Source organism: Pristis pectinata, chromosome 9, assembly GCF_009764475.1.
Source record: "Pristis pectinata isolate sPriPec2 chromosome 9, sPriPec2.1.pri, whole genome shotgun sequence".
NCBI classification, from domain to species: Eukaryota; Metazoa; Chordata; class Chondrichthyes; order Rhinopristiformes; family Pristidae; genus Pristis; species Pristis pectinata.
Genome location: NC_067413.1, coordinates 22,077,382 through 22,102,457, shown reverse-complemented (window position 1 = coordinate 22,102,457; position 25,076 = coordinate 22,077,382). Strand labels below are relative to the sequence as shown.

The 25,076-nt window shown below is 40.0% G+C and overlaps 1 protein-coding gene across 1 annotated transcript in view; it reads left to right on the top strand.

Moving 5' to 3' along the window:
* LOC127574681 (KH domain-containing, RNA-binding, signal transduction-associated protein 3-like) overlaps positions 1-25,076 on the top strand; it is a 164,820-nt gene that overhangs the window by 115,808 nt on the left and 23,936 nt on the right. Inside the window, exon 8 of the mRNA XM_052023937.1 lies at positions 202-284. Coding sequence (XP_051879897.1) covers positions 202-284 — 83 coding nt within the window. The remainder of the gene's footprint in view (positions 1-201; positions 285-25,076) is intronic.

Genomic DNA, 25,076 nt, shown 5'->3' with positions numbered 1-25,076 from the left:
CAGGATGACCAACTATCTTGGGAGGAAGGCCAAAAGTTGGACAAAATTTTCCTGTTTTACTGCCATTGTTTAAAAATTCTACTTTGGGCTGAATTCCATTGGGATGTTTGGACTTTCAAAGCAAAGCCAGTTCTATATTTGAAGATATGTTTGAGAATAACATGTACATTATATAGTCACTGCTCCTTCTTGAAACTTTAGGCATATGGTGATGGCTATGGAGCAACATATGAAGACCAAGGTTACGACTCATATGATAACAACTACAGCAATCAAGGCCAAAGGTAACATTGATTCTTCATAACCTCATTCATTGATTTTTGGTGTGTGGCTTTATGAAGTAAACTGTTAAGTCAAATTGTAGGAGGTGTCATTGGTTATGGTGGTGATGCACTACTTGAGTTTGAGGCCCCATCTGACCTGTGGATGTAAAAGATACTATGGCAGTCTTTTGAAGAAAAAGTTGGGGAATTTATCCAGATGTTTAGATCAATATTTACTGCTCTGTGAATAAAACAGTAGCTGTATGTTTGAAGGAGGTTGCTTTGTGCAAATTAGCTATTGCTCTTACAATAGTGACTGTGCTTCAAGAAGTACTTAATTGGCTCTGCAGAACTATAAGCTGCCCTGGGGTCATGAAGGAAGCTGGTTTTCTTGTTCTTGTGTTTTGCTGCATCATGATTTTGAATGATCAGTTTGAGGAAGGGAATGAATGAGAGATTAAAATTGGAATTAACTTGCACTGTTTTAATTTTAATATTTGGAGATTTTTAAGAAACATTCATTTACTGGATATGACCATTGCATTTATGCACATCCTTAATAACTGTTCTTGATAAGTTGGTAATCTGCTTTAACATCTGCAGTATATCTGGTGAAGATACTCCCACAGTATTGCTCGTATAGAGAATTCCAAGGTGTAGACCCAGTGAAGGTCAGGGAACAGTGAACTATTTCCAAGTTAGGATATATGTAACATGGGGGCAGAAATTGGGGGGAAATCTCTGTGGTGGTATTCTTGTGTACCTGCTGCCTTTGACCACCTTCATGGTAGAGGTCATGTTGGCATAGCTTTAGTAAATAACTTCACTGCATTTGGAAGAGAGTGCACACTGTACCAATGATGTGTTGGTGATGGAGAGACTGAATATTTAGGCTTGTAGAAAGGGTGTTGGCCATTCAGGCATCTTCTGTCTTGGATGATTTTGAGTTCACGTATTAAAGAGGTTGCACTTTTTCAGGCAAGTGGAAATTATTTCACCACATTTGTGACTTGTGCCTTGAGTTTGGTTTTGGAGAGATGGGAGATGCATCACTCAGTACAGGCTACCTAGCTTCTGACTGCTGTGGTAGCCACATTGTTTGTGTGGCAGTTGAAATTCTAGTTAGTGGTGACTGCAGGATGAGTTTAGTGAAATTAGTGTAGAAGAACCCAAATGGTTGGATTCTCTCTTCCTAGAGATGGTTATTTCTTGGTAGTTGTCTAGGATGCATGTTATTTTCCATTTAACTGACCATGCATAAATGATGTTAAGGTCTTGGTGCTTGTGGACATTGGCTATTTTTTCGGAAGAATTATGAAAGGAATTGAACATGCTGTCATTTTCTTTGAACAACCCCACTCCAGATCTTAAGATGGCCATTAGAATATAAGAAACCTGGCCTGCTTTGCCATTCAGCAAGGTTATTTACCTTACCAATCGTTTCCATGCCCCATTCCCAAATCCCTGATTTCTCTGTTAGCTGAAACAGCTGAAGATGGATGAGTCCGGCACATTGACCTGAGGATCTCTTGTGGTTTTGGGGCTGGGATGATTGAATCCAGTGACCACAATTATCTTCCTTTCTGCAAGGTATGACTTCAGCCAATGGAGAGGATTTCCATTGATTTCTATTTTTATCAGGGTGTGCACTGCTGCCTTGATATCAAGGGCAGTCACCTCAGTTCTGGAACTCAGCTCATTTGTCCATTTTTGGGCCAAGCCTGAAAAGAAGTTTGAAGATGCATCCTGATGGAACTTGAATTTGTGGAGTTGCTTATTTGTAAGTGCAAATAAATAGCACTTTCAGTAACACTATTTGTCACTTTGATATTTAGCCAGATTGGATTTGACCATCATTAGTCGGACTAATCATAATTCAGTTACTTTTGGCAGAGTTGTGGAAAAGTTCAGAGATAAATCAGAAGTAAAAAAAATATAAATTTGGAGAAAGCAAATTTTACCAGGTTGAGTTACAAGTTAGCACAAGTAGGGTAGGAATATTAACCTGAAAGTAATTCACTGTCAAAGAAATCTGGCTAATGCAAGGAGGAGTTTGTAGACATTCAGAGCAAGTATATTCACATGAGGATGATGGCTGGGACTCTGAAATCTAGACCCTTCCTGGATGATGAGGAAGAAATGGTTTGTTAGATACTGAGAGCCTGGATGAGTATAAATAGTGCAGGGGTGAAAGCTTAAGTGAAATGACTGTCGTCAAGAGAGTATATGGAAAAAATATTGCCAAGTAAAATCAAGGAAAATGAACAGATATTTAATAACTACAATAAGGCAAGGAGATGGTAAGAGAAAAGGATAGACCTTTTGGAGACCAAAATGTATTCACAAGTGTTGGTGTTGGACGTACCAGTCAGGAAATGTCATCCCACCAAACCTCATCAGTCTTATTTTGTTTCAGTGAGTTCACTTTGAGAGAGAGTTCCAAATTGGTTGCTGGACGTGCATGTTAACTTGTACTACTTTGTGTATAAGGGCATCCAGGTCTCTCTGAGCACCCAACACTTCTCAGTTTCTCACCATCTTAAAAAGAAGTGTCTTTCAGCCCAAATGGCTGATCTCATATTTTTCCATATCATATTTGATCTACCATTTGATCACCCATTAACTTGTTCTGTCTAAAATTTCCTGAAGCCTCTGCGTGTCTTCCTTGCTACTCTCACTGTCACCTGGATTCTAGTATTTCCCCCACTATAGATGTCAGGCTAACTGGTCAGTTCCCCCTTTTTCACCCTTCTTAAGTTGTAGGATGTTGTTTCATACCTTCCAATTTGTGGGGACCATTTTAATATCTTTAGAATTTTGGAAGATGATAACCAGCACATCCATTATTTCCATTGCCATTTCTTTTAACACATTGGCATGCAGGCCAGCAGGTCCTGGGGATTTATTGCTTCCAGTCTCTCCAGTACTATTTGTTTGCCAATGCTAAATTTCTTTCAGTTCCTCATTCTTAGAGCAATTGTTCTCCCATTTCTCAGAGATTTTCTGTGCCTATTCCAGGAAGACATAAAAATTACTTGTTTAATTTCTTTTCCTTTTCATATTCTTCATTATAATTTCTTCTGCCTTAGTTTGTAAGGGGCCCATGTTAACTTCTGGTGATCTCTTCCTTTTTACGTAACTTGTTGAAGCTTTTTACACTCTGTGATTTGTTTCTTGCAAGCCTATTCTCACTTTCTGTTTTGAATTTATTGGACCACCTTTATTGAAAATTTCCTAATTGTCAAGCTTGCTGCACTTTTTTAGTAAAATAATTAGTTAAAGCTCATTGACTGCTTCCATAAAATTGTGTGGTTAATGGGTACTAAAGGCTTAGAAATTGCATTGCTTATGTGCCCAAGCTCCTGCTCATCAGATGTACACAATAATCCCAGATGAAATTAGCGTGGGCCTCTCAAGCACTGCTATTTTACAGTGCAATTTTATGTGATGTACAATATCTGTGCCTGTGTTTCCATCAGCGTTGGATTTGCCTGAGTACAAGAAAAAGTCGTAACCAAGAATGATGATGGAAGAGTCCAGAGAACAGGCTGTTGGGTATGATTCTGGAGTGTGTTATTGTCAGACTGTTGCTTGACTAGTCTGTTGGAGAACTCTGATTAGACTAGTCCTTGGATCTAAGGGAGGAGGAATTTTCAGGCTTGTCTTGAATGAGTGTATCTTGATGTGTCCAAATTCAAACTCTTGTTTGCAGCTGAAGATTTCATCTGATTTTATTCTTAATTTTTGTGGCAACTTAAAATAACTGAGGCTTGCCAAGAGATCAAAAAGAGCAGCTAAAGAGTTAACCATGTTGGTGTGGGGCTGAATATGCATACTGGCCTAGATGGACGTTCTTCTTCCTTAAATAAAACTAGTAGACTATTTGGGTTTTAATGAGAATCTTGACAGATGCATGGCCACTTACTGCTTAAGAAAACTTCTTAAGAAAAAAAAACCCTAATTCATTTTGTTGTCTTAATTATGTTCACAAATCCCCAACAGGGCAGTTTAAGATAACTTTGCCTTGCCCATGGCTCTTCACCCACAATCCAGAGATTCCATTAGATTAGCTTTCTCCGCCTTTTAAAAATAAAATCTCAAAAGCTTTTTAACCAAGATTTTGGTCACATTTCCTGTTTCTTCATGGCTGGGCACGTTCCTTTATCCCTTTTTCACCATATTTTTGCCCATTCATGAAGAGACCCAAGATGCTTTGAATGTTGTACTGCTTTGTAAATATACTGTATGTTAATCTGCTCCTTAAACATAGATCATTGTCTAATGACCAACTATTGATTGTCCACTTTTGGGTGAAAGTTAAACAGCAAGAAAATCCTTTGGAACTTGAATTTAAAAACACAATTTAGCTGTGAAAAAAAGATCTGTGTGTTTTTCAAAGGCACATCAGAAAAAGGTTGGTGTTGGATTAGAAAAGAAGCAGTTATAATGTTTAAGAAGTCGAGGTTTTAAGAATGGCTTTAAAGGGCCACAAGAATGGAGAAACCAAGATTCAAAGAGAAAAATGCAAAATATGGGACTGCCCAATGTGAAGACAATGTGAGCTCGAACAGTGAACACAAGGTTAAATAAAGGAATAGAGAGCTGATGAGAGCTGAGTGGTAAGGCATGACAGTGGAATGAAAAGCTTGGAGCAAATCGCAGCTGATCCAGGACTGTACTTCATGCAAAGAGCTTTGCCAGCACTCACACAACAAAGATACTAAGAAACATGATGGAGAAATAAAGAAGTTTTTTTCCTTTATTGAAATTGATGCTGTGTCTATCGTAATATTAACAAGGGGCAGGCAGAAAAGAGGGGGTGAATAGTAAGTCATTAGGGGATTCTTGAGGTGACAGTTTAGTGGCTAAGTTAACCTGTGAAAATGGAATTAGTTATCCATTAGCTGATGCAAGCAGGCCAGCAATTCAGATTGAATCGTCATTCTAGCTCATAATGGAAGTTGGAGAGGTAGATGTTAACAGTAGGGCTTATGTTTCTGCCAGCAGGAATTTGACAAAATTGGATTGGCAATTCCTTTCAATTGTATATCTTTTATACAAAGCTGACCTGGTTGGTTCCTGCAGAATAATAAAGGTACAATAACTTATAGGGATCATTTTTTAGCCTCTAAGTATCAAGCAGTTTTTCTAGTTTTCTGTGATCAGCATTTGATTTTTGTAGCTCTGAACAGAACATTGCAGCTCAGAAATTGAATGGAATAGGGTAATTGCATCAACATTATTCAATGTTGAGAAGTAGCTATTACTTGACCCAAATATTTAGAATGAAGAAACAGCTTTGATGTCAGGAAATGCAGTGATGCTGAGAGCATTAGGGATACACGGGCTCCCCACGTCACAAATGACCTGACTTGCTGAAATCAGACTTTACGCAAATTCTCCCATACAATTTAAAGCATTTTTCAAGCTGATAATAATAAAATGTTTCATAATATTCATTAATGATTGGTTATAGTATATATTCCATTAGTTTAATCATAGGTAGTGTTAGGGTGACTATTCAATGAAATGAAAGAATTAAAGCAAGTGTATGTAGAGTGATATATGGGTAGCTATAAAAAACAGATCAATAGAAACTAACTAGATTTGCTGTCCCCAGAACCGCATGCATGCACTAAACTGGGTTTGATGCAAAGTGCCAATTTCAATGACTCTCTGCTTCCCAGAGTCCAGCAGCGTATTCCGAATACTAACTTACTAGAGTAGGCAAAATAAATGAGTCTTTCTCTCTCTCAAAATATCTCAGCATTTGACAGATGGCAAAGCTCTGATCCCAGTTTTCTTAGCTGTAAAAGTGGTAAACTGTTTTCAATAGTTTGTCAATGTCTTTGTCATTCAGATACTACTTACTAAAATGGAGTGGAATAATTAAAAGGCAATTTTAAATGTTTAGGTAAAAAAGTAACTGATGACATTTATTACTAATTAAAATATTAAAGCAAAAAAGAATAACTTATTGTCCCCTTTGGCTTTTGAGTGCTTACCCAGCAATCTCCATTAAAATCATTGTAGTCTCAGATCGTATGTCAAGTGGAGCAAATGGATAAATGTGAGCTTTGTTATTAGTAATTCCTAGATTTCCTCATTTGACAGCTTGTGCGGAAGCTTGGAATTTATTGCCATTTAAGCAACTAAATACTGGCAGTTCTGTTCAAAACTGCTGGTAATAGGCAGTGAAATCCACCCCAGTGTTATCTTCAGTGCTGTTTGAGTGAACTGCAATGTTTGTAAAATAAGCAGAAATTTGTTTGCATTTTTAGGATTTGCATGTCGGCCATGACAAAAGATCCATTATACTAGAGGCAAAGTTCTACTGGCAATTAAACAGTTATTTATTTATGAATGCACGATGCATTAAAAAAGTTCAAGTTATCCACACATTTTCAACAGTGTTATTTAAATACATCAACAAAATGATAGAGACTCATTCTTTGTTTTCAGCTGTTTACGCAGAAAAGACAGTGTTGATGAAATATCAATTAGTAGTGCCTAGCATGCAACTTTTCTGAATGTTCTGCAGGGCAAAGGTGAAATTGGGGGATGCACGTATTGTATGCGGATATGATGCACTTGGGAGATGTATAACATAATTTGAACTTAGCAATGTCACCTGCTTAATAGCATAGTGCTGAATTCTAAGATATTTATAATCATCTATTCATGGTATTAACAGATGCTGCAAAAAAAAGGCAAACTAAGGACAGGAGTTTATTTTGTATTTTAAAAGGATGGCAGGTATCTGAGCTTTATTATCATTTGTTGTGTGGCCATTAATATTACAGTGTAATTCGATTAATTCAAGTCTTAAATAACTCAAAATAATGTTGCTTTCTTAATGGACATTAAATGCTGTTCAAACTATTCCACAAATGGGCAATGATAACAGTAGGGCAGTTGCCTATTCTAAACACTCCAATTTATTCTTTCATTGAAATTGGAAGTCTGCATTTTGAATTTGATTTGACTGCTCATTTAGAAATGAAAATGCATGATAATTCTTGGTGATAAATAAAGATTCATGCAGAGAGCGCAGTTGACCATGTATCTTTCTAGTCTTTTTCATCAAGTTGTGAGATAAAACAAAAACTAAAAAAGTTTAAAACATGTCAGTTCATTTTCCTGTTTACCCCTCTAAATATATGGTGGGTACAGTTAGAAAAACCTATTTGTTTCTAAGATTTCTTTCAATAATTTGTGTAAGTTAATTGTTATCCTATAACTTTTAAGGATTGTAGATGAAGTGACAAATTTCCTGTTGTGAGAAGTTGTATAAAAGATAGCTTTCAATTATATTTTTTGGCTCAAATAACACTGAAGAAACACTGCAGTCAAATGTAGTGAACATCTATCTACAAACAGGACAAGACATTTTAACCAAAGTATGAAAATAGGTGACCTTTTTTAAGAATTGAATGATTGCAATAAAAAGATAGCTCAAATAAAAAGTATGCTGACGGGTCTGACCTAAGCTTTATAGGTTGGGAAGTCTCAAGTTCATTTGTGATCTTGAGTCACTTGGGATTTGGAAGAAAATATAGGGATACTGGATGAGATTCTATGAAAGCAGGCTTGATTAATTTCGTTTTCTTTTGTTCAAGGTATTCTTTAGAATCAGAAAAATCAGAGAATCTTTTCTTTGTTATTATTAGAATGACTAGAATTAGCATCAGCATCTTGGAATTGGGGGCGGGGACTAAAAAGCAGCAAGTGTCTGTTATTGGCAATGAGACAAATTGGATGAACTCCAGGTTGAGCAACGTGAATGTATATCTGACGTAATGTAGCCATGGCAAAAATTGCATATGATATAATGACTGGAGAAACAAAGGACTGCAGATGCTGGAATCTAGATGAAAAACACTATGATGCTGGAGGAACTCAGCAGGCCAGGCAGCATCCGTGGAGAAAAGCAGGTGTTCAGCATTTTGGGTCAGGACCCTTCTTCAGGACTGAAGATAGGAGAAGGGGAAGCCCAATATAGAGGAGGGAGGGAAAAGTAGAGCAGTGATAGGTGGACAGAAGAGGGGAGGCAGGGTGGACACAAGGTGGTGAGAGGTAGATTCAGGTAAGAGATAGTGATAGACAGGTGTGGGGGAGGACGGGAGAGCAGATCCACTGGGGGATGGGTCAAAGGTAAGGAGGAAAAAGGGGGGGGGGGGGGTAGAAAAAAGAGAAGCTAGGAAAGGGAAGAAAAGAAGAGGCATGGTTGGGGTGGTGTGGGGATTACTTCAAGTGGGAGAATTCAGTGTTCATGCCGTTAGGCTGCAAGGTTCCAAGATGGAAAATGAGGTGCTGTTCCTCCACTTTGCGCTTGGAATTCTCCTGGCAGTGGAGGAGGTCAAGGACTGACATATCTGTGATGGAGGGGGAGTTGAAGTGACTGGCAACAGGGAGATGCAGATCGTGGTTATGGATGGAGCGCAGGTGTTCTGTGAAATGGTCACCTAGTCTGCGTTTGGTCTCGCTGGTGTAGAGGAGGCCACACTTGGAGCACTGAATGCAGTAAGATAAGATATCTTTATTAGTCACATGTACATCGAAACACACAGTGAAATGCATCTTTTGCATTGAGTGTTCTGCGGGCAGCCCACAAGTGTCGCTACGCTTCCAACACCAATATAGCATGCACACAACTTCCTAACATCTATATCTTTGGACTAAGGAAAGAAACTGGAGCACCCAGAGGAAATACACACAGACAAGAGGAGAACGTACAAACTCTACAGAGAGCAGCTGGTATTGAACTCGGGTTGCTGGCACTATAATACCGTTATGCTAACCGTTACACTACTGTGCCTGTCCTTGCACTACCATGCCTGCCTGTACACTAAGCGAGGTGCAGGTAAATCTTTTTCGCACGTGAAAGGACTGTTTAGGTCCCTGGATGGAGGTGATGGAGTTGGTGTAGGGGCAGGTGTTGCACCTAAGGTAGGGGCAGTGGAACGTTCCTGGGGTGGGAGTGGGATGGGTGGTGGGGGGAGGAGTGAACTAGGGAATCGTGGAGAGAGCGGTCCCTGCGAAAGGGGTGGGGAGGGGAAGGTATGCTTGGTGGTGGGGTCCTGTTGGAAATGGTGGAAGTGTGGGAGAATGATGCATTGGATACGTAGGCTGGTAGGATGAAATGCAAGGACAAGGGGGATCCTGTCCTTGTTGGGTCTGGGAGGGGTGGGGGTGAGAGCAGAGTGCGAGAAATGGCAGAGATGTGGGTGCAAGCTCTCTCGACCACAGTAGGGGGGAAGCCACGGTTATTAAAGAAGTTGGACATCCCAGGTGTCCTGGAGTGGAATAATGATTATTTCTTAAAATTCTAATTCTGTAGCACAAAAAGCTTACCTGCATGAGATAAGAAGTAATTGTTTCTTTTTAAAGTCTCTGTCCCATCTGCCTCTGGAAGCAAAGACCTTGTGCTTATTTGCCTTCACATAAGTTCAGTTTATTGCAAAATATTTTACAGCCAGTAGATTTCTTTTGAAATGTAATCATTAAACCTTTATGTAAATAAATACAACTGCAGTGTGCACAACACAGTCCCATCCAAACAAATTGATTGAAATCAAAATGAGCCAAAAAGAATATGTGGGATAAGTTGCACTTAATAAACCTGATTTGATTTTTATTTAATAAGGGAATGTCTGTGGATGTTAGTTGTGTGGACTTCCAAGAGTCAATTAATAAAGTACAAATGTACATGGAGTTGGTGTCAATGGTGAGGAACTATCTGAGTTGGTAGCTGGGGAGTGGAGGAATGATTTACTCAAACTGGCAAGATGTGCTACTGATGTCCCTCTGATCTGTATCAGGACTCCAGATTTTCACTTTTTAACCTTAGATGAAGAAATAGAAAACATTCCCAAGTTCTCTGATGACACAGTAAATATTTTAGGTGTTAGCAAAGAATTGCATGGCATTAATAGATTTCAATAAAATGCCAAGATCTTTGCTGTACATGTCGCTGGTGCTGATGAATGCCTCCTTTCAACTGCCTACATACTGCCATAATTGATGTTGCACCATTTATGTAAATCCCATCAAGAATTTCCTTTTGAAATTCAAAATCTCTATATAATCTTTAAGATTTTTATGGCCATGCCTGTTGTTCACTCATGAGTTGATGACAGTTCTACTCACTCTTCATAAACTTGTCTCATTTGAAACACCATGGAAAAAAAGTACTGCCACCTGAGCTTTCTCTGAGTAGTCAATAGTTTCACCTTTTGCCAGAGAGAAGTACATAAAGTTTTTTGCTGCATCTTTTGACTGATGATAAAATGTCAAAGGATGTGATGGCTTTGGAGAGGGCACAGAAAAGGTTTACCAGGATGCTGCCTGGATTAGAGGGCATGTGCTATAAGGAGAGATTGGACAATCTTGGGTTGTTTCCTCTAGAGCGGCAGAGGCTGAGGGGAGATCTCATAGAGGTTTATCAGGTTATGAGAAGCATAGATGGAGTAGAAGCTGGTATCTTTTTCCCAGGGTTGAAATGTCTAATACCAGAGGGCATGCATTTAAGGTGAGGGGATAAATTCAAAGGAGCTGTTCGGGGCAAGTTTTTTTTTACAGAGGGAGGTGGGTGCCTGGAACGCGCTACCAGCGGTGGTAGTGGAAGCAAATACAATGGATGTGTTCAAGAGGCTCTTAGATAGGCACATGAATGTGTAGGAAATAGAGGGATATGGACATTGTTTAGGCAGAATGGATTAGTTTAGTTGGGCATTTGATTATTAATTTAATTAGCTTGGCACAACATCATGGGCTAAAGGGCCTGTTCCTTTGCGATACAGTTCTGTGTTCTAAAATGTCACTTCCCAGATCTAACAACCAAGTACTGAGCAGTAATACAGGTGGAGTTTAATCCTGATAAATGTGAGGTGATGCATTTTGGGAATACTAATGAGGCCAGGACATATACCATGTATGGAAAGGTTCAAGAAGTATTGAGGAACATGGTACCCTGGTGTGAAAGTCCAAAGGTCCTTGAAGGTGGCAGTGCAGGTGATAATGTGGTTAAGAGGGCATATGGGATACTGGTCATCATTAGTTGGGACACTGAATAGAAAAGCAGGGAGGTTTATATGCTCCAATTTCATAAGACATTGTTAGACGTCAGCTGGAATACTGTGTGCACTTCTGGTCACCACACTAGAGGGAAGATGTGATAGTACTGGAAAGGGTGCAGAGGATGTTGCCCGAGCTGGTGAGTTTCAGTTATGAGGAGATACTGGAGAGGTTAGGTCTGCTTTTTCTAGAGCGAATGAGGTTACAAGGGAATGTGATTGATGTATATAAAATTGAGGGGTATAGGTGGGGTAAACTGCAGGAAACCTTTCCTCTTACCAGAAGTAAATAAAACCAGAGGACGTAGATTTAGGATGAGGAGTAAGAAATTTAGAGGGGATCTGAGGGGGGTCCTTTTTTATCGGAAAGTGATGAATACCTGGAATGCACTGCCGAAGAGAGTGGTGGAAGCAGAGTCGCTGACAGCATTTAAGAAGTGCCTAGGTGGACACTTAAATTGCTTAGGCGTAGAAGGCTACAGGCCAAGTGCTGGAAGATGGGATTAATATGGATAGATGCCCAATGGCCAGCGTGGACATGGTGGGCCAAATGGCCTGTTTCCATTATGTATGACTGTGATCTTGATGCTGATCGGTCACATTTTCTAGTAGTTAATTGGTTACAAGAAAGGAATGTTAATATAGTTCGCATCTAGGATAGTGCATAATTTGAAGGTGCTGTTGGTATGCTGTAGTCCTCCTTGCTGCTTTTGCTTTTCTGTGATGGAGCCCATGAGTTTTGGAGACTTTTTTTTAAAAAAAAGCCTTTAAAGCACTTGCATTGCATTTTGTTGATAGCATATGCAGATGGTGGTAAGGCTTTGGAGAGTTGAGGAGCAAGTCCTGTCACTTGGCCTCTGACCAGCTATTGTAGCCACGAGTATTTATGGGACTATGGTCCAGTAAGTAACTATACAGGGTTGAGGCTGTACTTTGAATTTGGAAAGAGCATTGTGCTAAATATTTCCAATTACAATATTTTGCGAAAAGGGAAAGAAAAATTGAGGGTGAAATGACATTGAAATTTAGCATCTGAGCTAATGACTTTTTGATTTTGAAAAAAACAGCATTGAAAGTGAGTTAAGTAATGCCCTAGCCACAGGAAAAGCTCAAAATAAAGTCTTGAGACATGTCCTGCCTAGTTGAAATCAATGTCTTTGATCTAATGCGAAATACAATGGCCAGGATTTTGCAATTGTAATGACAGTAAAATAGTTAGAATTTGACACGATTACATTGTAAAACTGACAGCAACTTCTACAGTTAGTACATGCACAGTTCAAAGCAGAAGTAGGGAAGCGATTCCCTGCTTTACTGTAAGTAACAGAATCAATGAACTGATGAGAACATGAGATATTTATAAACTAAAGCTCTGACTATGTCAAATTAAGTACAAAATGAAAAATATGATGACAAGACAAGAGGTAAGTTTTTTTTAAATGTTTAAAGTCTCCAACAGCAATTTACAACTTAAAGGGTGAGACCTCATTCTTATTTCTGCACATTATGTATAAAACTGGTGGATTATTGATCATGAAGAAAAAGGGTATGTGGAATGTACTAAATTTAACTTTCTGTGGTGAGTACAATGGACAGTAATTATGCAGTGAAGCACTTGAGAACACAGTGAAAATGAGTGCTAGGTGCTATTTTCACAAACCTAAAGAACTAGCATTGTGGATTGAACAACAACTTGTGACAATTCAGAATTATTTTCATTTAGACATTCACTTTCATCGAATGTACTGTAATGTTAGAGATTTTAAAATCTGTTAAGCGATATGAGGAGTGATGGCATGTAATAAGCACATTAGGGTTTACTTTATGGCAAACAGATAAGATCAATTCCAGAAAATGTTAGAATTGTGTGTATGACTTGAACTGTAGACATTCTGTACCAATAATTCTGGAGGTTAATATTTAGTGATGTGATGACATTGAATCATGATAAGATCACAGATATCCAAAGAGTCATAGTGACATACAGCCACAATTTTCTGGTTATTTTTAGAATCTGTCCTTTTCAAAGTTTGCTATTATTCAAAGGTATAAAAGCTGAGTGACAGATGTTACTGCAATAGGAGAAATGAAAAGATGAATAGGGAAATAGCAGAGAGAGGAAATAGTTTACAATTGTTTTCACAGTAAAAGACACATAACTGGAAATTATGTTATTTTAGCATTACATTTTTAAGTGATGTGCAGTCTAATTCCAATCAAAAGTATTTGGGACTTCTACCACAGTTCCACATTTTTTTGTACCAAATTGCTCCAGATGTCTAAAGCATACACAGTTCAACCAAGCAACATCCAGATGCTAATTCTGGGATTTTCATTTTCGTTGTCATGGGAGTGGCCTGTGCCATCTGTAGACTATGCCTTGCAGAAGTAGATTTTCATAAAGCATGAGGTCTGTTTCTGCTCAGTTTAAAGAGGACCAACTCCCATGCTGACGCAGGTCCCCTTTAATTATTTACCACCTCTTTTGGACCTGTAGCCCATCCCTCCAATTGTACTGACTCCATCTCCTTCCCTCCCAACCTCCCACCAAAGTTTATAATTAACCAGCATCCACCTTTCCTACCTGTGAGGAGGGTGTAGAATACAGAAAAGCAGATGGAGAGTGGGGCTATTCATTTTGGTAAGAATGAGACAATAAATGAAGGTGTACAGAAGAATGTTGGGTTAATGATGTACAAAATCCTAAAAATAGAATGCAGTTAAAACAAGTAACTCATTATTATTCTTAAATTCATAAAGAAATGTAAATGGGGTGTTGGCCTTATTACAAAGTGGATTGAGTACATAAATAGTGATAGTTGCACAGAGCATTGGTGAGACTGTATCTGGAGCACTGACAACAATTTTAGGGCAGCATAGTGGTGCAGCTAGTGGAGCTGCTGCCTCATAGCTCCAGTGACCCAGATTCAATCCTGACCTCCAGTGCTGTTTGCGTGGAGTTTGCACTTGCTCATTGTGACTGCAGAGTGCTGTGGTTTCCACCAGGTACTCCAATTTCCTCCAAATTCAAAAGACTTGTGGGTTGGTTGGTTAATTAGCCACTTTAAATGAAGGCTAGTGTGCAGGTGCATGATAGAATCTGGGGGGATTTATCAGAATGTGGGTAGAGTAAAATGGGATTGGTGTAAACAGGTGCGTGATTGTTGTCTTAGACTCAGTGGGCTGTCTTTGTGCTGTATGACTGTGTGATTCTGTGGATTCTGATCTCATTTTAAGGACTGATATATCTGCATTGTAAGCAAGGTTGATTCCTGTGCTGATGGTTATCGTATGAGGGATGATTGAGCAAGTTGTGCCTATTTATTGGATTTTATAAAAATGAGTGATAATGTTCTTGAAACATATAAAATATTGAGGGTGATCAACAGAGTAAATAGTTGTTGAGTATTACAGCACAGAAACAGGTCCATCAATCCAAGGCCAACCAAGGTGCCCACCTGAGCTAGTCCCACTTGCTTGCATTTGACCAAAATCTCTAAACCTTTGCTATCTATGTACTTATCCAAATGTCTTTTAAATGTTTATTGTACCTGCCTCAATTATTTCCTCTTTCCTCTGTCAGTTTGTTCCATATACGCACCACTCTCTGCAAGAAGAAGTTGCCCCTAGGGACCCTTTTAAAGCTTTCCCCACTCACCTTAAACCTTTTCCCTCTAGTTTTTGGTCCCCTTTCCCTGGGAAAAAGGATGTGTGCATTTACCCCATCTTTGCCCTTCATGATTTTATACACCTCTATAAGGTCACCCCTCAGTCTCCTACGTTCCAAGGAATAAAGTCCTCACTGTGAAATTTAAATTGTTAAATCACAATTTTAAAAAAGTAGTCTTAATAAATGATGACTACAAAAGCCACTGGATTGCAACAAAAACTTATCTGATTTACTGATATCTGCCATATTTACTTGTCTTACCTATGTATGACTCCAGATTTGCAGCAATGTGGTTGATTTAACTGCTTTCTCTAATAACCAAGCAAACCACTCCATTGTATCATAACTATTGTGTTATAGCAGAAAAAGAATGAAACCAGATGAATCATTCAACATCAACTTGGGCACTAAATTTATACACAGCATATTTGCTCTCAACCCAGTCAACCTTGCCTAGTCCTCACAAGCTTCCGGAAACTGGGGTCTAAGGCAGCAGCACTATCCCACAGACTAGTCAAGCAAATGCCTGTCATAATTGTGCTTACAGAATCATTCTTGCAGGCAATGTGCTAAACTTCTCCATTACAGTCCGAGTACAATCTGTCTCTCCTACGTTGAAGATGATTCTTAGGGACAGGATTTATGAACATTTGGAGAAGCATCGTCTTATTAGGAATAGTCGACATGGCTTTGTGAAAGGCATGTTGTGCCTCACAAGCCTAATAAGAGTTTTCTGAGGAAGTGACGAGACAAATTGATGAAGGTAGTGCGGTGAATGTGGTATATATGGATTTTAACAAGGCAAGGTTCCCCATTGTGGGCACATTCAGAAAGTCATGAGGTAAAAATTGGCTGTGTGGATTTGAAATTGGCTTGCCTGCAGAAGGCAGAGGGTGGTTGTAGAAGGAGAGTATTCGAACTGGAGGTCAGTGACTAGTGTGTTCTGCAGGGATCTGTTCAGGCACCCCTGTATTTCGTGATTTTTATAAATGACTTGGATGAGGAAATGGTAGGATGGGTTGGTAAGTTTGCAGATAACACGAAGGTTGGTGGTGTAGTAGATAATGAAGGAGGTTATCATAGGTTGCAACGGGATTTAGACAGGATGCAGAGCTGAGCGGAGAAGTGGCAGATGGAGTTCAATCTGGAGAAGTGTGAAGTGATACACTTTGGAAGAACGAACTTGAAGGCAGAGTATGTGGTTAATGGCAGGATTCTCAGCAGTGTGGAGAAACAGAGAGATCTTGGGCTCCAAGTACGTGGATCCCTCAAAGTTACCGCCCGATGGGGCGGTTAAGAAGGCCTATGGTGTGTTGGCCTTCATTAGCTGGGGGATTGAGTTCAAGAGCCGAGAGGTAATGTTGCAGCTCTATAAGACTCTGGTTAGACCACACTTGGAATAGTGTGTTCAGGTCTGGTCACCACATTATAGGAAGGATATGGAAGCTTTGGAGAGGGTGCAGAGGCGGTTTATAAGGATGCTACCTCAGTTGAAGAGTGTGTATTATGAGGAGAGGTTGAGTGAGTTAGGGCTTTTCTCTTTGGAGCGACGGAGGATGAGAGGAGACTTGATAGCGGTATATAAAATTATGAGAGGCATAGACAGAGTGGACAGCTGGTCTCTTTTCCCCAGTGTGGCAATGGCCAATACTAAAGGTCACCCATTTAAGGTGCGTGGAGGAAAGTTCAGGGGAGATGTCAGAGGTAGGTTTAGAGAGTGGTGGGTGCCTGGAATGCACTGCTGAGGGTGGTGGTAGGGGCCGATACGGTAGGGTCATTTAAGAGACTATTAGATCGGCACATGGACGAAGGAAAAATAGAGGGTTATGGGAGGTGAAGTAGAGAGGGGGATAGATTGAATGGGGATAAGGATTTTATAGGTCAACACAACATTGTGGGCCAAAGGGCCTATACTGTGCTGTACTGTTCTATGTTCTAGATCCAGCAGAGGGGGTGTTTACAGGCAGGGCAAAATAGCCCTGGGAATTTTTCACATTGAACCCATGAAGTCTCGTAATATTAGGTGAAACATGAATAAGAAACCCTACTGCTAATTTCACTTACTTTTCACTTTTAGCTGAGGATCCAGTGTCTCCATGATGGACAGCCCTTGGAACAAACTGTGAAAGTAGTGAGAGGACAGAATGTGGTGGTGGGGGAACTCCAAGAGTGTCCTGAGCTGGCTGAGTCCTGAAGGAGAAAGCTGCCAGGTTGGCTCTGTGGCAGTTAGTTAGAGGACCAACACGAGAAATGAACCTACTTGACCTGGTCCTCTTGATTCCACCCATGGCAGATATATTTGTCCATTATAACACTGGTAGAAGTGACCACTGTACATTTCTCATCAAGATCAAGTCCCTTTTTCACTTCAAAGACACCCTTCATGATAAATGCTAAATGAACAAATCTGATAACTCAAAACTCAGCATCATGGAGGCACTGTGGACCATCAACAGTAGCAGAAATCAGCAGTACCTTGATCAGTAACCTTATGGCCTTGCAACTCTTTCACTCTATAATCAAGCCGAGGATAAACCTTGGTTCAGAGGGGTGCAAAAGAGAATGCTGTGACTTGCATCAGGCATACTTAAAAATGAAATAAAAACAGAAAATATTGGATACACTCAGCAGATCTTGCAACATCTGGAGACAGAGAGAGAGAGAAACAGCCTTTCAGGTCAGTGACCCTTCATCAGTACTGGGAAAAGTTAGAAAGCAAACATGTTTTAAGTTGCAGAGAAAGGGGAGGATTGGAGAGAATAGAGGAATGTCTGTCATAGAATGGGGACTGAGTGACCTATACGGTGGTGTTGCTGTCTGAGAGTGGAGGTCGAAGACTTGTTAATCACAGCTGATTTGTCTGGAAGACATGTGAATAAGAGATGAAGGATAACAGTAATGCAGAGATACGAAACACAGGTCACTGGAAATGTGAAATAAAGGAGAATGCTAGAGGTATTCCATAGATTAGGCAGCATCTGAGGTGAGAGAAAAATAGGTTTACTATTACAGGTTGATGACTTTTCATCAGAACTGGCTAGTTCTCAGATGACCTGGTTAAATCATACTGTTGACACCTGCAACATGCATAGTTTGGAGATGAGGTGTTCCTCAAGCTTTGTTGGAACACTGTAAGAGGCCAATGTCAGAGTGGGTTGAAGATTTAAGTGATAATCAGCTGGAAGCTCAGAATCATCATTGTCTAATGGAGGTGTTTCTGTAAAGTGGTAGCCCAATCTGTATTTGATTTCTCAAATGTAAAGATCACATTATGAACACCTTTCTTCCCTTGACTAGCCATTTCCCACCTGCATCGGTGACGCCTCTTGCTTGATGGATTACTCAGACTAGTTATTTTCCTGGCTGCAAGGACTCTGTGGGCTGAAAGGCCACCTTCTACACTTGATTTCTATGATTTGTTAGGAAAGGGTGTTGGTGCCAGAAATATTTTGGATTCTGTGCGTTAAGTCAAAATTGTATACATGTGCATACTTTTAATTATGCAACTGAAGTTCTAAAATTAAACTTTAAATTGCTTCCCAGCAACGTCTGATTAGTTAACTATATGGGGGGTGGTGAAGTTTGAAAATGATTCAATTATAATTTGTGTTTTTCAGTGTCAATAAAAATTCAGAAAAGCTTTATTTTCATCTCCCACTGGTATCTATTAAAAAGTCCAATTATATATCGTTGGCAGTTGGTGGCGAGAGGGGACTTTTTTTCCGTTTGTTTTTTTATGGAACCTGACATGAATGAAACACTGGAAAACATTATTGACAAGATTGACAGAAGCTGCAGTGGGCTCAGCTGCAGCAGGCCTCCAAGTTTGATGATATACTTCCACTAAATTATTAGATGTTGTACAGAATGACGGCTGTTACCAGTCAAATTTCTAAAATTATCTGCACTGCTACATTCATATAAAGCCCAAATATAGCCCTGGATGCAAGTTTCGTACAGGGCTGCTTTCGTGTGCCCCAGAAACCTGGAGTAATTTAACTGTAGGGTTCACAAATTAATTTCCTATTCACTAATGACATGATTGACAACCTAAAGCTAATTTGGGCAGGAAAGCATTTTGAGAAGGCCCATCTACTAATGCAGATTGGTGTGTTGGGGCAAGGAGAAAGATCATGGGATAAGGAGGATTGGTAGAAGGTTCATATCATGACTTCTGGGATGGTGAGGAGAAACCAGACGATTGTTGGGTAGGTTCTAATGGTTTGAGAGGAATGATGGGGTCATTTCCACTTGCTGTTTCGAAGTTGACATGCACTTTAATCGTAATAGGATAGTAGCAGATGGTTGCTGGGAGAGCAGATATTATTGTCGTTGAGTGCTGGTGAAATCTACCCCCTAGGACCCCACCATCACAGAAGACAAGTTTCAGCCAGTTCATTTTTCTCCATGTAAAATATGGAAATAGTTGGGCACTGGATGCAGCACACATTATATGCCTGGACAGCATTCTGTCTGCACTGCTTCAGAAGACCTGCCTCTAGCTAACTTGCTTAAGTACAGCTTTAAGACTGGCCTCTTCCTAACAACATGAAAAATTGCTTGCTTAAGCCTTGTCCGCTTAAAACGGTGCAATCTGTTCTGGCCAATGACTGTCCTATCAATTTATTCTCAGTCATCTGCAATAGTGACGGAATGCACCATCAACTGCATTATCTTATCGTGACACTAGGATGCCATTTGGCCAATCAAGTCTATGCCGAGACCCAAGGGAGCAACCCCATCAGCCTCATTTACCCCATCCTTATTTCTCTGTGCTCCTGCAACTTGTCCTCTCTCACACATGCCCATTAATTCTTTTCACTTTGATTTTACACTAAGGAGTAAATTACTGTAGCCAGTGAACCAAACAGCACATCTTTGTCACACAGTCAGAGGGAGAAAGTGCAAACTCTAGTGATCAGGCAGCACCAAAGGTCAGGATCAAATCTGGGTCCCTGGAATATTCCAGCACCATCATTCTGCCCTAAGACATGCATACCAATAACCTTGGAAATCTTTACAAAATGTTGTTAAAAACAAATTGAATGAATTTTAAAATGAAAGTAACTTCATTATAATTTATAAATGAACAACCTGCTTTCCATGAGCAAATCGGCATCTTGAGCTTGTTTTGCTTTCCTTAAAACAAAGTTGACAGGTTCAGTTCATTTCCATCAATTTTGCATTGAACAATTTTGCATTCCCTTCAAATAGAAACAGTCTATCCTGAATGATATTGATGAAGGGTGCCCCATTTTCTTTATGATTTTATCAAGTTTGCTACCTAACTCATAAAGGTAAAAACTTGGGGCTTGAGACATTGACCAGGATTTTACAGTCAACAGGGAGAACTTGCACTTCCCCACTTACTGCAAAAATAAATAGAAATCTTTTTGCTAGTTTGCCATAGTCCTCCCAGTGGAGCCTTCTGAGAACCACTTGGAAAATCTGCATGATGAGGCATAAGCCCTATCCATGATTTTAAAAAGCTCTTCCAAAGCAACTGCTGCAGCCAGCGGTTCACTGAAAGCTAGCTAGTTCAGAACATGGCTTAGCTGCCTACCAAAGACGGAAGTTTAACTGCTACTGCAGATTGGAAGTAGGACTGATGCTATAGTATTATCAGGTGCCCATACTAAATTAAGAAGTTGGCAACCACAGGATATTGGGTAAGATGTACACCCATTTTTCATTGTAATTTTCCTGACCCAGATCCCTGCTCTTTGAGAATGAAATAGCTGGTCTGATCTGTCATTATCTGTCACCCAACAAACACAATGGCCCAGGATTTTGCAATCAGCAACTTTATTGCTGATCTTCTAGAATAATCAAAATTTACCTAAGTGATCCTCCCAGAGAGGAGTTCCAGGGGACACACCAAACCCTGTCAACAACCTGCCCCTTAAGTTTAAAGTGCAGTGTTGGCAGCCTTGCTCTGACAGAATCAGAGATCATCTGTTTTGGGCATTAAGATTCATAGTATCTTGTTGTGCTCAGTAAAATTCCAGTAATCAGCACACATGGGACTTTGGTGGTGTTAGCTAACAGATTTTCCTCACTTTTGTATGTTATTCCTATTAATACCCCAATGCTTTTTTTTAATTCACTTTTTTAAAGATTTTAGCATAGTATAGTACAGAACTGTAGAAGGACAGAAAATTGTAGAGGATAAATTAAGCAAGTCCAGTGGGCACAGCAGACAGAGGCAGATTAGGGAATATGGGAGGGGTGGCAGACTCAAATGCGTTTACTTTAATGCAAGTCAGATGAGCTTAGAGCATGGATCAGCACTTGGAATTATGATGTTATTGCAATCATGGAAACATGGTTGAGGGAAGGGCAGGACTGGCATTTTAATGTTTCAGAGTGTAGAAGTTTCAGATGTGGCAGAGGGAAATGCAAAAGAGGATGGGGAGTTGCTCAATTGATTATGGAGAATGTAACAGCAGTACTTGGAGAGGATATCCTGGAGGGATCATCCAGTGAGGACGTAAGGGTGGAATTTAGGAATAAGAGAGGGGCAGTCAATTTGCTGGGGATTTAATATAGACCTCCCAATAGTCAATGGGAATTCGATGATCAAATTCTAAGCAAATCGCAGAAAGGTTCAAGACCATGTATGGCTATAGTAGCAAGGGATTTTAACTTTCCCAGTATTGACTGGGATTGCAAGGGGCTTAGATGGGGTGGAATTTGTTAAGTGCATCCAAGTAAGTTTTTTAAGACAATATATAGACAGTCCTATTAGAGATGGGGCAGTATTCAGTCTTAGAAAATGAAACTGGGCAGGTGGTTGAAGCATCAGTGAGGGAACATTTTGGGAACAGTGACCATAATTTTGAAAGTTTCAAGGTAGTTGTAGGAAGGGATAAGGTTGGTCCTTGGGTTATGTCTTGAATTGGGGGAAGGCTGATTTCAATAGCTTAAGAAAGAACCCGGAAAGCATAGATTGGGGGAAGATGCTTGCGGGTCAAGTGACAACTGACAAGTGGGAGTCTTTTAAAAGAGAGCTAGTAAGAGCTCAGAGCCTGCATATTCTGGTAAGGGTGAAAGGCAAGATTAATGAACCTTGGATGACAAAGGAAATTGAAAGTTTGATCAGACAAAAAAGAAACATGTGGCAGGTTTAGGCAACAGTTAGAGGGAGTCTAGAGTGTGTACTGGAGAGCTTAAAGAAATTAGGAAGGCAAAAAGGAGCAATGAAGTATCCTTGGCAAGTAAGATCAAGGAGAATCTCAAAACATTCTATAAATATATCTGGAGCAAGACCACAGCCAGGCAATGAGTGGGTCTCTTCAGGGACCAAAGAGGTATCGTATGTATTGAGCCAGGTGATGTGGGCAAGATCTTAAATGAATACTACTTCTGTATTCACCAAGGAGAAGGACATGGAAGATAGTGAGTGCATGGAGGGGTACGTGAATAGTTTGGAGCAGATTAGTATTAAGATGGAGGAGGTGTTATATGTCATGGGGTGCAGAATGGTTGATAAATCTGCAGGGTGAGATCTATCCCAGATTTCTATGGGAATCAAGGAAAAAGACAGCTGGGGCCCTGATGGAGATTTTTCCAACTTCATTAGCCGCAGGTGAGGTGCCAGAAGAATGGAAGATAGCTAATATTGTTCTTTTATTTAAGAAGGGCAGCAGGGATTAATCAGGTAGGCTGCTGAGTCTTATGTCAGTAGTTGGGAAGTACTGGAGAAAATCATAAGGGATAGGATTTATGTACATATGGAAAACCAGGGGCTGATCAGGGATAGACAGCTTAGCTTTGTGTGGGGGAAATGCTGCCTTAATAATTTGATCGAGATTTTTGAGGAGGTAACTAAGAAGATTAATGTCAGCAGGGTGGTAGGCATTGTCTAAATTGACTTTAGTAAGGCATTTGACAAGGTCCCACATGGTAGACTAGTCCAGAATGTTAAGGCATATGGGATCGAAGGTAAGCTGGCTAATTGGATCCAAAATTAGCATGGTGATAGGAGGCAGAGGATAGTAGTGAAAGGATGCTTTTCTGATTGGAAGTCTGTGACCAGTGGTGTACTGCAGGGATTGGTGCTGGGACCCTCATTGTTTGTGATATATATTAATGACTTGGATGTCAATGTAAGAGTTATAGAAAATCGTACAGCACAGAAACGAGCCCTTTGGGCCCATTCTCATCCATGCCAACTGTAATGCCTATCGACACTAATACCATTTGCCAGCATTAGGTCCATATCCTGCTATGCTTTTCCTATCTAAGTACCTGACCAAATGTCTTTTAAAAATAGTAATTATATCTACTGCTTCCACCTCCTTTGGCAGCTTGTTCCAGATAATGCACCACCCTCTGTGTGGAAGAACTTACCCTTCAGATCTCTTCTCTCTCACAAATCTGTGCACTCTATTTCTAGACTCCCCTGCCCTGGGAAAAATACTCTATTATCCTATCTATGCCCCTCATAATTTCATAAACCTCTATAAGATCACCCCTAAGCCTCTGACCTTTCACTGAGAATAAACCCAGCCAATTCAATCTCTCCTTATAACTACTGCCCTCCATTCCAGATGAATCTCTTCTGGATTCTCCCTTCTTATAGTGTGGTGACCAGAATGGTACACAGTGCACCAAATGCAATCTAAGTAATGTTTTGTATAGCTGCAACAAGACAAACCAACTATTATGTCTCACCCTGTGAAGGCAAGTATACCAAATGCCTTCTTTGCTATCCTGTCCACCTGTGTTGCTACTTTCAATAACTTATGGACTTGCATCCCAAGGTCCCTCTGTACATCATTGCCACAAAAGTCCCTGCCAATTACTCCAAATGTTCTACCAGAATTTGACTTCCCAAAATGCATTACCTCACTATGATTAGTATGTTTGCAGATGACAGAAGTTTGTGGTGTTGTGGATAGAAAAGAAGATTGTCCAAAACTACAGCAGGATATAGATCAGATTGAATGTTGGGCAGAGCATTGGCAAATAGAATTTAAATCCCGACATGTGCAAGGTAATGCATTTTGGGGAGTTAAATAGGAATAAGACATGTACACTAAATGGTAGGATGCTAAAAAATGTGGATGAACAGGGGAACTTTGGGGTTCAAGTTCACAGTTCCTGAAAGTGGCAACACAGATGGTGAAGAAGGCATATGGAATGCTTGCCTACATGGGTCAGGGCATATAGTATAAAAGTTGGAATGTTATGTGTAACTTTACAAGACACTGGTTAGACCGCACTTTGACTGTTGTGTCCAGTTGTATCACTGTGCTATAGGAAGGATGTGGTTGCACTGGAGAGAGTGCAGAGGAGACTAACCCAGGATGTTGCCTGGACTGGAGGACTTTGAAGAGAGATTGGATAGGCTGGGCTTGTTTTCACTGGAGCAAAGGAGGCTGAGCTGTGACTTGATAGAGGTATGTAAAATTATGAAATATAGATAGGGTAGTTAGTAAGAATCTTTTCCCATAGTAGAGGAATGAAAAACAAGAGGGCATAGGTTTAAGGTGAGAGGGAGCAGTTTTAAAAGGGGATTTGGGGAGGAAAGTAATTTTACACAGGTGGTTGATCTCTGGAAACTTGCTGCTAGAGGAGGTGGTATAATCAGATACAGTCACTTGTTTTAGAGATATTTCGACTGGCAGTTAAATAGGTAAAGCGTAAAAAGATATGAATCTAATGTGGGCAAATGGGATTAGTGTAGATGGGCAAAAAACGTCATTGTGGATGTTCTAGCCAAAGGTCCATTTCTGTGCTATATGACTCTATCTATTATAGTAAATTTATCAGTAAACCTGGCAAGTTTAAAAAGGAGAGTGGGAGGGGCCCCAGCAAGTTAGAAAGGAGCATGGGAACGAATGCCCCAATGAGGTGAAAAGGATCATGGCCAACATTACCTGGTAAGCCAGATGGCAAACCATCGGAATTTCCAAATGGTTAGATGGTAGATTGTCAAAGTTTTGCTGCACCATTATTTCCTGGTGTATAAAACTCTTTTTGGTAAGTATGAATGTTTTGCTTTTCTTAGCAGTTCTTTTGAGCATCATGCAAAAAAGAATGGAGTTTGTAAAAATAAATATT